The sequence below is a fragment of the Sciurus carolinensis genome, chromosome 8, assembly GCF_902686445.1.
Source record: "Sciurus carolinensis chromosome 8, mSciCar1.2, whole genome shotgun sequence".
NCBI classification, from domain to species: domain Eukaryota; kingdom Metazoa; phylum Chordata; class Mammalia; order Rodentia; family Sciuridae; genus Sciurus; species Sciurus carolinensis.
Genome location: NC_062220.1, coordinates 14,751,559 through 14,768,789, shown reverse-complemented (window position 1 = coordinate 14,768,789; position 17,231 = coordinate 14,751,559). Strand labels below are relative to the sequence as shown.

General features: G+C 35.4%; 1 protein-coding gene across 1 annotated transcript in view; it reads right to left on the bottom strand.

The window, feature by feature from the left end:
- Braf (B-Raf proto-oncogene, serine/threonine kinase) overlaps nt 1–17,231 on the bottom strand; it is a 182,111-nt gene that overhangs the window by 101,953 nt on the left and 62,927 nt on the right. The window contains 1 exon segment of the mRNA XM_047560012.1: nt 416–517. Coding sequence (XP_047415968.1) covers nt 416–517 — 102 coding nt within the window.

The following is a 17,231-nucleotide window of genomic DNA, read 5'->3' as shown; positions in this document are numbered from 1 at the left end:
GTGATACTTTTTTTTTTTTTTCTATTATGGAACAAAATAATTGTGGGGAAACTTGTTCTAGAAAAGATAATTTATAAAACTGTCCCATTTTCCAATATGGTTACTAGTTTTGCTGACAACCAAAACAGTGTGCTTTCTCTCTTTTTAAAATTCTTTATTTGGAGCAACGTTTTAAAGTTTAAAGAGGACTTCCTCCTTAGTTTTGATATTTCCTAAATTATGAAAGTAGTGCATGTGTATTTTAACAAGTGAAACAAGACCATAATAAAGTCAAAGCTAATTCTAATTCTCTCTTCTAATATTTATTCCTACTCCCACCTCCTTACAAGAATCAAATCAACAGTACAAAACTTTTTACAAATCCATTTATTTTTCTTTTCAAAATTACTACAGATAATGATACTCAAAAGCTTACCTCCAGGTATATTGATGGTGGATTATGCTCCCCACCAAATTTGTCCAGTAGGGCCTCTATATGTTCCTGTGTCAACTTAATCATTTGTTTGATATTCCACACCTAAAAAAAATATTTTAAAAGAATTTAAATAAAGATCACTTAGTACATTCCAGGTCCTCCATCAAAAAGGTAAATGTTTAATAAGTTACATCTTATATTCCCTTTTGACTTGTGTAAAAAACAAGTACATATGTGTATAAAACATAAAAATACGCTTAATATAAATATTATATAAAACATTTTGATGCTTTTACCCCCATTAAATAACAATGCTCAAAATTATTCTGACATTAGTACACATTTACTCCTCTTTAATGGCTGAATAAATATCCATTTTATGATCTTTTTAGGACACTGCTAAATTTTAATGATCTCCAAACTTCAGTGGTAACCAGGGGTTAGGTGGACAAGATAATTTTAAGAAAATCAACTGCAGATTGATTAGCTTCCATCTGTATTGTACTCTCCTTAACTGATTTGCTTAAGGACTAATTCTGGGCTGGGAATGTAATTCAGTGACAGTGCTGGCTTAGTATGCATGAGACCCTAAGTTCCATTCCCAGAACTGCAAAAACAAAACAAAACAAAAAAAAAACTACACACACCAATCTCCTCCTTCAAAAAACAAAACAAAACAACAAACCCAAAACAAAACCAGAACTAGTTCTTCTTGCCCACTTCCCCTATTAAAATCATCATTTGGAAGAAAGGCAAAGTTCTCAAATACTGCTAAGATACTACTCTGAGATATATAAATTCCAAAGTATCTAATAAATAGATAACTAAAAGAGGGAAATCTCTTGGGAAAAAAAGGTGAAAAGATAAAAATTAAGGGCAACACCTTATTTTATCAATGAAATGGAGTTCTATAAGGTCCCAAGTCTTTTTCATTTATCTAGTCACTAAGCACAGAATTCAGTAGTATAGTAGTAATTAACGAAGGCACATATTAACACATTTAAGATAATGTAAAAAGGTCAGAATTTTTTTCTTGGTAAACAATGTTGTCCAATTTAGTTTCACAGCGAGAATTGGCTTAAAAATAACATTATGTGGCAATATTATGTATAAACCAAATATTTTAATCTGCAGTTTTTAAGGTTTGACCCCTCCTAGATGTATTTAACATTATAAATGTAATACAGTAGAAATTATGACCTTTTAAGCTATTTAAAATTACAAATACAAGATGTGATGCCAGGAGTGATGGTGTGTACCCGTAGTCCCAAATACTCAGGAGGCTGAGGCAGGAGGATCAATATAGTGAGACCTCATTAAAAAAAAAAAAAAAAAAAAAAAAAAAAAAGCGAGATATCAATTTTAAAAAGTACAAAGGAAAATAAATGAGTAGAAGATTTCAAGAGCCTTTAATAATTCCCTTACTCAAGTACATTTAGGTTATATCATTTTTCTCAAACTCAATGCTTCAACGAATAGTTTTGAACTGCCTTTCTGAGCAAAGGTGCAAGTCTTTCTATTCAATATTTAGGCAGAGGATTCATGGACAGAAGGGTTTTTTCTATTTCTTTTCTTTCTCTCCTCTCTTTCTCTCCCTCTTTCTCTTCTCCTCACCCTCATCCTCACCTTCACCCTAATCCTCCTCCCCACCCCCACCCCCACCCCCTCAACTCTTCTTCAGTCCTGGGGATTGAACACAGGTCCTCACACAGGCTAAGCAAGTGCTCTGACAGAGTCACACTTCTCCAACCCCATATATTTTAAAAGTTTAATAAATATGCCAAATGTCTCCCAAAAGAAGACATGTCAAATGCTATCTGCCTATCTACATGGTATGAGCCCTCCCTTTTCTCCACAAATTTACCAACATTAGGCATTAACAAACTTTCTGAAAGGGATATGGGGGTTGTGTTGTTTTAATCTGCACTTCCTGGAAAGTTGGGTGTTTTTCATGTTTACTGGCCACCTGTATTGTACTCCCTTTTGTTCTATAGAGTTGTTTTTTCTCATCCATTAATTTCTTATCTATAGATATATTCTTTATTCTGGAAATTAATCCTGCACTTGTTTTTCACTTTGTCTCTCTCTTTTTTTTTTTTTTTTTTTTTGGGGGGGGGGGACCAGGGCTTAAACCACTGAGCTACACCCCCAGTCTTTTTAAATTTTATTTTGAGGCATTCTTGCTAAATTGCTGAGGTTGGGTTTGAATTTGCAATCCTCCTGCCTTATCCTTCAGAGTTGCTGGGATTACAGGCATGTGCCACTGTGCCAGGCTTTACTTTGTTCCTTTTAACAAAATGATTCAAATGTACATCAAAGCTTGAGAAGTAATGACAGAGGTTTTGAATTCTTTCATTGTCAGATATAACATTTTATTTTATGATGACTTTGCTAATTTATTTCCCAAAAGGGCAAATTAGATGTCTTCTTTTCTCTAGCTATGCTTACTTCCTAGATAATGTCATTGTGTCTTTATATGTCTACTATGAACAGATGAAGTCTAAATTTTAACAGCCAGCTCTGTCTTCTCTCGACTTACTACTCTCTTTCCAACTTCCTATTGAACATCTCTACTAGGATAACTAATAGGCATCTCAAACTTAACATGTTCAAAAAGTAAGATCTGATCTTCTCACCAACCACCCCCAAAAATGTTTTTGTTTTTTAGTTATTTTTGACTCAGAAAATGACAAACTCTATTCTTTGAGCTGCTAAAATCATCCTTGACACTCTCGTTCTCAAAAGTGATATCTAATCCATCTCCAAATCAAGATATATTCACCTTTTCTACCACTACCACCTTGGTCTAAGTCATCATGATTTCTTAGTTTATACTAACTCTCTCTGAAGTGGTCACTCCTATTTCATGCCTAGAATGAAAACAGTAGGTAATCTTTTTAATTTTCACTTTTAAAATATATTTCAATTGACACACAGTACAGTATCTATGGGGTACATATTTATGGGGTATAATGTGACATTTTAATATTATGTACATAATGTTCAAGGATCACATCAGGGTAACTGGTATATCCATCACCTCAGACATGTCACTGCTTTGTGTTGAGAACATTCAAAATCCTATTAGCTACCCTGAAATAGTAAATTAATTGTCAGTTATAGTTAGCCTATGTGCTATAGAACTTCATTAAAGTTAATCTTCCTATCAAGCTGTACTCCCATACTCACTAGCCAGTCTCTCTTCATCCCTCCCTCCCCAACGCTCTTTCCATTATTCTATTCTCTACTCCTTTCAGAGCAACTTTAGTAATTGGTTTTCTGTGGCTGATTTATTTCATTTAACATAATATTCTCCAGTGCCATCCATGTTGCTGCCAATGACAGAATTTTGTTCTTTTTAATGGTTTTTTATAACATTTCACTGTGTATACCTAAAACTGCAACTACAGATCAACAGTCAATCTTTTGCTTAAAACACTCCAATAGTTTCCCAAGTAAAAATCTCCAAGGCCTTAATGGAAGTCTGGAAGGCATTACATGATCTGGCCCTCTGTTACTTGTTTATCCAGATCTTTTACTGTTCTCCCCTTTTTCCCTTTCCTAAATTTCACTTGGCCTTACTAAACACATCAAGTGTAATTCCAATGCAGGAATCCTGCACTTACTACTCCTTTTGTAGGGAATACTCTTTCCCTAAGATTTCTTTCTACAAGGTTTGTTAGCATACCAAGTTTATTTATCTCTTTATTCCAGTGTCGCCTTATCAATGAGATATTATCTGATTATCTTTAGAATGGCCTCTCTCTCTCTCCCTATTCCCATGAGCAAACAGATCAGTTTCTAGTTCCCTTTGCTAACTTTGTTACACAGGTAACCACCTTACTATATTTTATCTTTTGTTAATAGTATGTGTCTTTCTCTAGTCCCTAACAGAGTCAAGTTCAGGAGGGCAGGAGTTTTTGTCTTGTTTTGTTTTCTGATACCCTAGCACCTAGAATAGTGCTTAGCATATTGTAAACACTCAAATATATATTTGGTAGTAAAAATGAATACTTTGTTTAGATCTTCCCTCTAAGATGAATTTACTGACAACCTAGGCAAACATGTTTTATAAGTCAGAATTTTATATCTTTTAGTTGATTATGTTTTTCATGTCTATTAGCTAATTTAATATCAGAAATATGTTTATCTTTTTGTGACCTCATCACTTGGTGTCTTAGTTATTACAGACATTCAATTAAAGCAAAACATTTAAGCTATTTTCAGAACAGGGTAATAACAATAAAAATGAATCCCAGTTCAGTGGTCCTTCTCTTTGCCCAGTTAATTCAGGATTCTATTAGTCTTCCCCCTCCCCGCAAAGTTCCATACCTGAACCACACGTTCACTTAGCATTAATAACTGCTCCCTCAAGGGATGGAAAAGAAAAAGGGGGAGAATAGTTAAGGGGGTAATGAACATGGGAGAAATGAAGAGACTGAGTTGATAATGAACTTTTCTTGCTGGAACCAGAAAATAAGACTGCTTTTGGAGGGTGGTATGGGGCCAGTCCATGAGTGTGTCTGGAAGTTGTTTTTCTTATTTTCTCAAAGGAAAGTAATTTTATACCAAATAATGGAGAAAAATTATAATGAGCCTAGTGGAAATTAGAAATAATGAGTTTGGGAAGAAGATTCTTTCAATTTCCCAGAAGAGTTGAGAGAAAGAACTTTGAGGATTCTTATAAAATGAGGTATATTAAAAAGTAAGTAAGGTATTTGTAAAGCTAACAAAAGATACATAGTTTTGGACTTAAAATGCCTTCTAGGAAAAAGAGGAGTATCCATTACAATGATCCTAAACAGGAATGAAAAAAAAAATTTAAAGCTTTGAGAAAGGTACTAAAAGATTCCTGTCCTATCTTGATCTCTTCAGTAGGCAGCAATTAAAACCAGGAAACTTTAGTAAACAACTGATCACTTCTAATGACTTCACAAATGGCAAAATTCCCTCTCCACAAAAGGACTGAGGAGGGCTGGGGAGATAGCTCAGTTGGTAGAGTGCTTGCCTTGCATGCACAAGGCCCTGGGTTCAATCCCCAGCACCACCAAAAAAATAAATAAATAAAAAATGAAAATAAAATTAAAAAAAGAAAAAGAAAAAATAAAAGACTGAGGAGCTGGGAGCATGGGCCCACACCTGTAATCCCAGTGACTTGGGAGGCTAAGGCAGGAGGGTCACAGGTTTGAGAGAGAGACCCTCTGCAACTTAGCAAGACTCTATCTTTAAAAAAAAAAAAAAAAAAAAACAAGAAAAGAAAAAAGAAAGAAAGAAGAGAGGGGGGAAGGGACTGATGGACTGGGGATATGGCTGGGGGGCGGGGGGAATCCCTGGGTTCTAATACTAGCTTCTCCCACTGTGCAAAAAAAAAAAAATATATATATATATTGTGATAGTGTACGTATGAAAAATTCCTAAATTCACTTTCTGAAGTTAGCCAAACAAAGACTAAGAGGAAAAACTAAAACCATAAACAATCCAACCCATGGAGTAAAAGAGCCCTTAAATATAATCCTTGAATTATATTTAAGATACAGAGATATAGATAATGATATAAATATATATGTGTGTAAAATGCAAGGATAGTTACTAGTGGGGACTAACATAATACTTAATAGGTCAAAGAGAAAACTACATGACTATTGTAATAGAAAAAACACAAAGAGACCTAAAATTCAAAAAAAAAAGAAAAATGTCGGAAGAATCATGGTACTGAAATCAAGGAGGTCAGGGCATCAATGACAGAGGTTGGGGTGCAAGGGTGGGATCAGAACAATCCTGAAAAACAGAAATGGAATATAATCGGCTCTGCAAAGAAATTAAAGCTAATAAACTGCAGATCAAAACATGAGGCATCTTCTACTGAAATAACTCTAGAAGACCTCCAAGCTTAAGGACAACAAATACAGAAGGAGGAGGAAATTACAAAGACTTGAATTTTTGAGTTGGGTGGTAGTACGCACCAGTAATCCCAACTACTCGGGAAACCGACACAGGAGGACTGCAAATCTGAGGCCAGCGTGGGCAATTTAGGGAGACCCTGCCTAAAGATAGATAAAATTTTTTTTAAAGGACGGGATGGAGCTGAGTGGTAAAGTACCTGCCTAACATGTGTAAGACCCTGGGCTCAATACTGGGTACCCTCCCTGCCAAATGACTTGAATCTTGAATCATACAGTCATTAAGACAAAAACTTCAGGTGAGGTAAAAAGATTAGAACTGAAAGATGATTTTGAAAAAATTAGCCAAAAGTCAGAGACAGATGGATTGTAAGATATAAAAAATAGTTTATTAGTAAGTCTAATTAGTAAATTAGAAATATCTGAACAGGAAATGGCCATAAATTTTCCAAACCAGTTGATAATCAAAAACACTGAGATTAAAGGAGTACACTAAAATCCTGGCCATGAGAGATAAAACTAACTCCAAAAATGAAAGAACAGAAGAGTTCTTAAAGTCAACCAGAGAGAAAAGAAAGATAAGTCAGACTGATGGCAAACTTCTCAACAATAGTAAAAGAAGCAGAAAGATAATGAAACAGTTTTAAGATGCAAAAAGAAAATATCTGGCAACCTAGAAAAAGGAAACTAAACTCAGCAGTAGTAAGAAAAAAAAAAAATGAATGGTATGGTTGGCTGAATAATACCCTCCTTTAGCTGGCTATATCCTAAAAGCCATAACCTGTAAATTTTACCTTAAATCGCAAAAGGAACTTCACAGCTGTGATCAAATTAAGGAACTTGCAATGGGGGATTATCCCAGACTATCTAGGAGGGTCTTAAATATAATCATAAATGTCCTTATAAAAGGGAACTAAAAGGAAATTTTACTACAGAGAATCATGTGATATGAAGAAACCAATAGAGATTTAAAGATAGTATACGCTGGCCTTGAAGATGGGACCCAGTCAATACATACATAAAATGTAGCTCTGAGGCTGGAAAGGGGAAGTGATTAGATTCCTCCCTAAAGCCTCAAGAGAGAGTGCAGCCTTGCTGACACCTTGATTTTGGTCCATTGAAATCCATTCTGTATTTCTGACCTCTAGAATTTTAAGAAAATAAATCTGCAGTATGATAAAACACCAATTTTGTGGTACTTCATTATAGCAGCTGCAGAAAACACATACAAATGGAAATCCTAGAGACTAATAAAAATGAGGGTAAACCTAAACAAGCAGACTATATTTAAAAACAACACAATGTGGTGGTGGGGTGGGGGAGAATGAAGGACTTTGGATTGTGCAGAGGGGAGTAGGGGAAAGATGGGGCGGTGGGGATGGGAAGGACAGAGAATGAGACAGACATTATTACCCTATATAATATTTATGATTACATGATAATATTTATGATTACATGACAGGTGTGACTCTGCACCATGTAGGGTCAGAGGAATGAGGAGTTATGCTCCATTCATGTACAATGTGTCAAAATTCATTCTACTGTCATGTATAGCTAATTATAACAAATTTTAAAAAATAAAAAAATTAAAAAACAGTGGTGACAACAAATAATGGGGGAAAGGTAAGCAGTAAAGCATTCTAAGATCTATTATTATTCAACAAGAGGAATCCCTAGAACATTTTACTATGCCAGACAGATGTCAAAATAACCGGAGCCAACTTGATGAGATTCCTACTTAACAAATTTAGAAGTTTTCCAGCAAAACAGACTGTATACTAAAAAAAACAAAACAAACAAACAAAAAAAAAAAAACTCATGGGTTCACAAATGTGGGGGGAGGCATTTACCACCACACTTACTTATAACCTTAGTAATCTGAATATTAAAGGAAAAGAACTACACATTCGTATTGCCTTTTTAGAAAAAAATGATAGTTATTCCTTTGATGTGAGGAAGCTCTTCTTTACAAAAGAATGCCAGTTAATATAAAATTACTGATTCAGGGAAGGATCCAAGGATGCTAAAACCATTAAGTGAAAAGTTGATGGGGAAAAGGATATTCACATAGTAAAGTTATTTCCCCAGAGATTAAGATAAAGGGGAAAACAAACCTTACAAGGAGACTGACTTAGAAAAATTAATAGTAAGACAGTCAGACAAAACAAATACAAAATATGGGACACTGCAGGACAACTGTGTTTGAATCTTTAATAAATCATGGCATGGGGAAACAAAACAGCACAAGCAAGGCCCTGAGCACAAGCCTCTGCACTGCAAACAAATAAACAAAGAAGTAGAGAAAAAGTAACTACTAAAAGACAACTAATTCTGGGCTTGCATGAAAAGTAGACCCTAGTATAGGGATGGAGGATGGCCTTAAAGGACATTCTGGAGAAAATAACTTCAAAAATTTGAACATATAGTAGATGTAAGAATACAGAACTATTTATTTTCCTAGATATGATGATATTTTGGTTAGATGAAGTAATTTCCTTTCTCTTGGGAGACACGAACATGGCAAAACATTAAATAACAATCATTACAATGGTGTAGGTAATGTTTCCATGAGTGTGCATTACACTTTAACTTTACTAGAAATTTGAGTTTTTCCCCTAAACCTTTTCTTTCTTTATCCTTTAATGTTGAGTAGTGATCTTTTCTCCACAATAATGCTTTTCTCTTAATGTCTAATTTATGTGATACTAATCTGCATAGAGTTTTCACCCGTTTGCCTGGTATGAATTTTCTCATCCTTTACTTTCACCTATTGTATCTCTTTTATAAATGGATCATAACTAGACTTTCTTGTTAGCTTGTTTTGTTTTAAGCAGATGTAACTGTACTTTAACCAAGAACTGAGTTCACTTACATTTTTATAGTTCATTTAATTCTACCATCTAATTATGTGCTTTTTCTTGCTTTTCTGGTTTCTATTGAACTGATCAAGTTTTGGTATTCTTTCTCTTACATCTACTAGTGGCCACATTCTAGGCCACAAAGCAAATTTCATAAATATTTTTAAAAATTGTTATCAGACAGATATTCCCATATAATTTGGAAATCAATAACTATTTGAATATACCTTTGAAAATGTCAACATTAAATTCATAAAAATTCTTAGAACATTAGAAGTAGGGATCTTATAAATTAATAAAGGATATATCTACAAGAAACAGCAAAATGTCACAGTGAATAATCAGAGATATGATAAAGGTGTCTTTGCTATTACAGATAAGAGGTTAGAGCTAATGCCATGGGACAAGGTGTATAAACATATCATAGGAATATTTGTAGGATATAATCAACTGTTATGGTTTGGATGTAAGGTATTCATTCCCTAAAATCTCTCATGTGAGGTAATGCAAGAAGGTTTGAAGAGAAATGATTGGGTCATAGCCTTAACCTAATCAGTAAATTGATTCCCTGATGGGATTAAGTGGGTGATAGCTAGAGGCAGGGGGTTGTGGCTGGAGGAGTGGTTCATGGGGCAGGGTGGGGGTGGCTACCAGGTATGTATTTTATATCTGCAGAGTGGGTCTCTCCCTGTTTCCTGATCACCATGTTAGCTGCTTTCTTCTGCCACACTTTTCAGCCTCACCTAGAGCCCTGACAAATCGAGTCGGCCTTCTGTGGACTAAGATCTGAAACCATGAACCCTCAAATAAACTTTCCTTCTAAAATTGTTCTGGTCAGATCCTTTAGTTACAGGAGTGAAAAAGCTGACTAAAACAGAAATCTACAGAAATTTTATAAATGATTGGGGTTAATAACTATAACTATAAAAACTAATGTAAAAGATTAGTAAAGTTGCTGGATATAAGATTAAGAACACAAATGCTCTAATGCATTAGCCAAAGTCAATTTTAAAAGGAAACGCTTTTCATGATAGCAACAGAAACTATAAAAATCCAGGGGGAAAAATCTATCAAATATTGCTAAGACTTTTGTGGTAAAAGCAACAAAAGAATGTAAGTGCATAAAAGACTCAGAAGAGACAAAGTCAGATGACCTCCCTCTTTTGGTAGCCTATCAGGAAGCTGGCTCAGCAAGTCTGTTTGCTTAATAGAAGAAAAAAGACTGATTACAGTCTCAGAACTCAGGAAGGAAGCTTCCCTTTTCTAATAAAGCCATCTGATAAGCCCCAAATATTAAATAGGAGTCCTTTCCATAATACATTTATTTAGGGAGTTTAGCTAAGTGGTTTATTCTGGTTATGTCTGGCCTAAGCACACATCATTATGGGGATAACAGATCTAAGGAGATTGTGTGTGCCCTGGTACACCTTTATTTCTCTTCACTAAACAATAACAATGTCATCACCATCAATGTCATCATCACCATCACCATTTCTATCATTATTTGGTGGTGCCAGGATTGAATGTACGGCCTTGTGTATGTTAGGCAAGTGCCTACCACTGAGTTATACCCCCAGCCTCTCACTAAACCTTACTTCACATTTACACCAAATGACAAGCAGGTGCACACATGTCCCCCTTCACTTGGTGAAGACCTACATAAATGTTCTTTTACAGAAAGATTCAAATTTCCCCAAATGAATTTAGTGCAACACAATAAAGATAAGCCTATAAGGTGCTTTATCTGTGTCTGTAGTTTTTAAAATTTGCTCAGAAAAATATAAAGCAAATATGTAAAATACATGGTTCAAGAAAGCTGAGTAATGGGGTACATGGTATATTATTCCCTACACTTTTCTCTGTACACTTGAAGAAAGGAGGGAGGGAGGAAGTGACAGAGGGAAGGAATTGAGGTGTTAAACTGAGCACCTTCCAGAAATAAAACATACTGAACTGTTCTTTCTTTTATAATTTAGGTGGCCCTAAACATGCCTGCGACAATCCTTGCACCCTAGAGGAAAGGCAATCAGTGAGCATAACACCTGTAGAGAAACCACAATCAGATCTCCCATTTAGAAAAGAAGCTTAGAAATACATAACTGCAAAGTTCTCTTCTGTGATCAATTTAATTGTTTATTTGTGAATGTTAATAGGCAACAGTCAGAAGACACTGAAAAATCTAAGAAAAAGATCATCATAAGTAAATAGAATAACTGGGCAAAAAGAAAAAAATTATTATTGAAAACACATTTTACAATAACAAGGGATAAATAATAGAATGAATATTGATGATCATGGTAATGATTTATAAGATAAAGAAAATTCCCAGTTAACAGAGAGAAAAAGAAAGGGGAGGAGTAAAGAGATGGATGATTCAAAGAAAGCTGAGATGTTAAGAATGCATGTGGATGTTCAAATCTATTTAGTAAGAGTTCTAGATAAAGTAAATGAAGAAATAAAGGTGATCCTAAAAGTATTTGGGGCCAAAGAAAAACACCTATCTTCTACTAAAAGAGTTCAGTAGAGAGTAAGGATGTTGAGTTAAAAAGACTTATGTATTAGGAATTAAAAAGACTATGTATCAGGATAAACCCTAGTTTCCATGATTAACTTTTAGAAATTCAAAACTGAAAGAAAATCCCCAAAAGCTTCCCATAATATTCTTACAATTAACTTGTCATCAGACTTTTCTTCAGCAACATGAAAGATAATGAAGACAGAGAATACTTGCTGACTTAAGCTAGGAGGCTGGTTAGAATGGGGATTACTAGTAAGTCCAGGAGTTTCTTTTTGGAATGATAAAAAACATTCTATAATGGACGGTGGTGACAGCTGCACAACTCTGAGAATATATTAAACAACTACATTGCATGGCATGTGAATTATATACCAATAAATCTGTTTTTAAAAGACAAAGGCAGTCTGGGAGTTTAGCTAAGTGGTAGTGCTTGCTTAGCATGTGTAAGACCCTGGCACTATAAAAAAAAAAAAAAAAAAAAGCCAAAATGCCCCCCTCCATTAATCAGTGGACTAATGCCTTCACTGCCTTAACCAAACAATGATTTTCAGTGTGGAAATTTTATGTTCAAGCAAACTACCAATCACTCATGAGAGCAAATGACAACTTTTAGACATGTAATGGTTCAATGTACCTCAGCAGAAATCACAGACCTGAGAACATTTCTAACTTTTGTCCTAGCAATTCTACTTCTAGGAATTCTATCAACCATGAAGTTGAGAAATAGAGTAGGTTGCTAGTCCCAGAACTGATAAAGATAAAGCAATAATTCACTAGGTGAAAATAACACTAAAAAAGCAGTCTTTACATACATACAAGCACAAAAACGGATGTGAATAAATTCATCCAAAAATGAAAACATACCCTACTCAAAAAAGCCATGTTACAAAGTAGAAAGTTAAAGACAGTGGTTAAAGCTATAGTACAGAATGTATGGTAAGTAAAAGGAGAGGGGTCATACAAGAGAGGGGAATCAGAAAAATCAGATCATAGTGCAGGCAATGGAACAACCTTGAAAGCAATGATAAACAGTTTGAATTTTAAACTAAGTGCAATTAGAATCTAAAGTTTCAAAAGCAGGTTTGCATAACAATTTAATGATTTATAGTTTATTTTTATTATTATCACCATTTTACAGTTGAGAATATTGGGGTACAGAGGTGTTAAATATCTTGCTCAAGGTCACACAACTGGTAAATGATGGCATCAGGATTTAATTCTAAACAATAAAAATCCAAAGCAGAATATATATTATGGTATCTCTAAATATCACCCTAGAGGAGATTGGATTATAATGGGGGCAAGAGTGAATGCAGGGATGACCAATTGAGACTGACTGAGATTACTGCTTGGTCTAATGTAGAGAGAAAAACTGGTGAATCTGAGATTATGTTTTAAAGGTAGACAAAAAAAATAAATAAATAAAATAAAAAACAACCACTAGTACATTAGACATGGAGTAGTGGTGAGGGAAATTAATAAGGGATCAAGGTTGACTAAAACTCTGGTGTGAGCAACAGGGGTGGGCAGTGGTTTCATGAGGGAAAGAAATCAAGCATATATCACCAACAGGAGAGGTTGATTAAATGACCCAGGAGGTAACTGGCTATGTGAGTTTGGAACTCAGGAAGAGAGATGAGGCTAGAGACACATTTGGGTGTCACCAACATATCAATAAGCATATCTTCAAGGGAGTGTAGATGAAGCAGACTCAGCATGTAAGAACCCACCAACATTAGTAAGATGGGTGGAGAACAGAGACGCCAAAAACAGCTGAGAAGAAACAGACACCGAGGTAGATGAAAACTATTGAGTGAAGAAAATTTCATGGTTAAGATTGGGAAAATGGGAACAGGAGATAGTGGCTAGGAGACACCTAGGAAGGGTGTGGTCATTCATATGTACATACATTTGCAAACAGATAAGGGCTGCAAGATAACAGCACATTTGTGGCTGAAGGGAATATCCAGTGACGTAGGAGAAAGTGATGTGGAAGAGTTGTTAACTTCAGGGAAAAAGCTTTAGAGACAGTTGCAAGAGATGAAATCCTCCATAAGTAGAGGAGTCAGACTGTTAAGAATGGTCTTTGATAACAAGTGAAATGAAGATAGAACATGAGGACCAAGTGGATAGATTTGTAGAACTGGTGGTGAAAATATGACGGCAGCTGCATGATTTCTCAGTAGGTTTGAAGTGAAGTCCACAGATGACAGCAAGAACTGTGGAAGGTCTGCAGGGAGTGGAAATACACTCTACATGGGGGAAGCAAAGAAGCAGCTCACTGACAGACACTGTGATGCCCTATTGAGGTTTCTGGCATAAATTTAAAGCAGTACGTTCAACTGCCTATGTGCAGGCAGAGAATGTGGATAGCTAGTATTTTGACAGTCCTACAAAATGAAAGAGAAGAAGAATTAAAGAGTCAAAGGTATTAGTAATTTTTATAGTCTGAAAGGTGGGCCATGAAGAAGTGGGGCTGTAATATGAGGTCAGAACATTTTTAATGGTTAGGAAAGAAGTTGAGGATTTAGGAGTTTGTTGACTCTAGTTTCACAATTCCTTTGGCTAGGTAAAGAGAGAAATAAAAGTAAGAAAGTGGTACTCTATTTTAAATTTTGAAATTCACCTAAAATGATCTAAAACTGAATAAAAGGATCAAGAATTTTTCTAGACTGGGGACAGTGCTAAGTGGTAGAGTGGTTTGCCTTTTATGCCCAAGACCCTGGGTTCAATCCCCAGGATTCAGGGAAAAATCACCTTTTTTTTTTTTTCTCCTCCTGGCTAGTTAAGCGCAAGTAAATTCTAAGTTTCAAAGATCCTGGAAGGAAAATAAGTACAAATTGGTAATGTCCATATTGTCATGAACTGTTCACAGAGTCATTGACTAAATCTACCTAATTTTTAAAATTCAACAACTGCTCACTGGTACTATTCAAAAGAGCCTTTATTACAGATCAAATTTTGTCACATACATAGAATTGAAATGAATGGAACTGTATCTGGAGGGGTTAAACTGAATGAAAACATAGATACAAGTGAAACAATAAAAGCAGTTCAAGTTCACGACAACTGCAAATACTTTTACACATCTTAGCAATGCACATTTCCTGCCTTTGGTACAACTCCCTGTCATATTCTCTCACTGTAGCCGCCTTTCCCAAGTTATTCTCAGTTTTCCCAAACTCTGAGACACCATCCAGGGTACATCTTACTATTACAAAACTAAAGTTCTGTGGGAAAACATCATCACAAATAAATAACTGGGGCATAACAGTCAATTAGGACTGAGTTCTGGGAAGTTGGGATCTATTTATACCATGTTGATCACTATTTTATTACTAGTATCAAAGGACACTGTCTAGCATGAAGCAGGTAGTTTGTAAGTGCTGGCTACATGAAAATATTCTTTATTTTTCTATAAAAATTCCATATTTTAATTACACTCAGAGGAAATTCATGAAATCACATTCAAGAGGATTCTATTGAGGTCACACACAGAAGTACTGTAACAGGCTACAGGTAAGCCAGAAAAGTAGAAGCCACTTTAGTCAAGATGGTGTATTTGTTCTTTCTTAATTAGGGTACCATGAGAAAATTAAGTCTTAATATCCCAAAAGGCAAACTGCATAAGTAATGAATTGCCTCTTCTCCATGCATCTAGAATGGTATTTCTAGAACACTTAAGAGAGATGGAGTTTTAAATGTATATTCATTAGTTTACTTTTTTTTTGTAAACACTAAAATAAACAACAGTGGAGAACATTTCATAGTATTTGAATATTTTAAAGACAAAATGTTACTATACGTTAGAAAAATATCAACTGACTCTTTGACTTGCTTAATGTGCTTTTCAAACCCCTTTTAAAAAAAAAAAAACAGTTTTCAAAGACTTTATCAGTTTTTCAAAGATTCTTCCATTAATATAAGCTTTCTCCAGCTTGTGCCATATACTCCCTGTCATAATCTCTCACTGTTCTAGTATGGGTGCTAGGAATATTATGCAGCTCCTGTTGTACCAATCTTATTGTAATGCTTACTTTGCACCATATACTCTTTCTATATTAATTCATTCAGCTCCTCCCAACAATTCAATGAGGTTTGGGATACTTAACCCTATTTCAAAGATGAGTAAACAGGGATTAAAAAAGACTTGAACCATGTTAGACAACTTAGAATTACTCTTATATTGCACAGCCTCTATGAACATTTATGAAAAGCAGAAGAAATATTTCATTAGGTATGCTGACTGTTATGGTTTTGAGGTATCCCCCAAAAGCTCACATGTGAAATAATGCAGGAAAGTTCAAAGAAATGATTGGGGTCTAAGAGTCTTAACCCAATCAGTGAATTAATCCCATTAGGGATTAACTGAAGTGGTAGGGTGTGGTTGGAGGAGGTGGAATTGGGGCCTGGCTACAGGATATAATATGTTTTGTAACTGGAGAGTGGAATTTCTCTCTGCTTCCTGATGATGTGCACTGCTTCCCTCTGCCACACTCTTCTGTCATCATGTTCAGCTCACCCCGAACACTGAGTAATGGAGCCAGCTGTCTGTGGATTGAAACTTCTGAAACCATGAGCCCTCAAATAAACTCTTCCTCTTCTACAATTGTGTTGGTCAGATCCTTTTAGTCACAACAGCGAAAAAGTTGACTAAAACACTGACCAAGAGCATACTAGACATTTCACACTATGAAGGCAGGTTAGAACTTTAAAATACTAAGCATTCAGGTAAAAGTGGATCTGTGTAGATTCATTCCTTCACTCAAGAAATAATGAGTGCCAAGGTTCTAGGTAATGAAGACACTGCAACTAAAGTAAAGTGCTTGACCTCATGAAGTACACATTCTAGTCGAGGTAAGATAAGAACTAAACAAACAACATATGTTAGATGGTTATAAGTTAAGAGAAAACAAACAAACGAAAATAGCTGATGAGCAGGAGGGGACAGTGGCTTTTAATTCTGTAGCACAGTCAAATTTGAGGGTCTCATTGATAAGATATATGAACAAAGACGTGAAGGAAAGGGATCAAGTTCACCATGTAGGTAAGGAAGAGGAAATGAGTCCAAATAAAGGAGAAAAATATGCAACAGGAATTAGGGTAGGAGTAAAACTGGTTTGGTGTTCGTGTGACAGACTGAATGTGTAAATGACCTCAATCAATGGCTTCCCCATAGGTACACCTGTAACTTAGCAGTCCCTTCCCCTCTGATTCTGGACTTCTCCAAGTGACTTACTCTTATGTTATCTTACAACATGATATTAATAACCATGACCCAGCAGAGGCTTAAAAAGGACATATGCATTTCTTCTTGCCATCTTGAACAAATTAATTTGCTTGCTCTTTTACCTCTGTAAAAGAATAAACCCAGGCTAGTCTACTAGAACCAAGCTGTGCCACTCAGGCAATCCTACAACAGCTGGATACCTAGAACCAACTGGTCACTGATATGTGACTGAGTCCAACCAAGGTTAAGCACAACACACAAAGGCCTGTTTATATACTTAAAATAGTGGTTGTTTTAAGTACTATGCTTT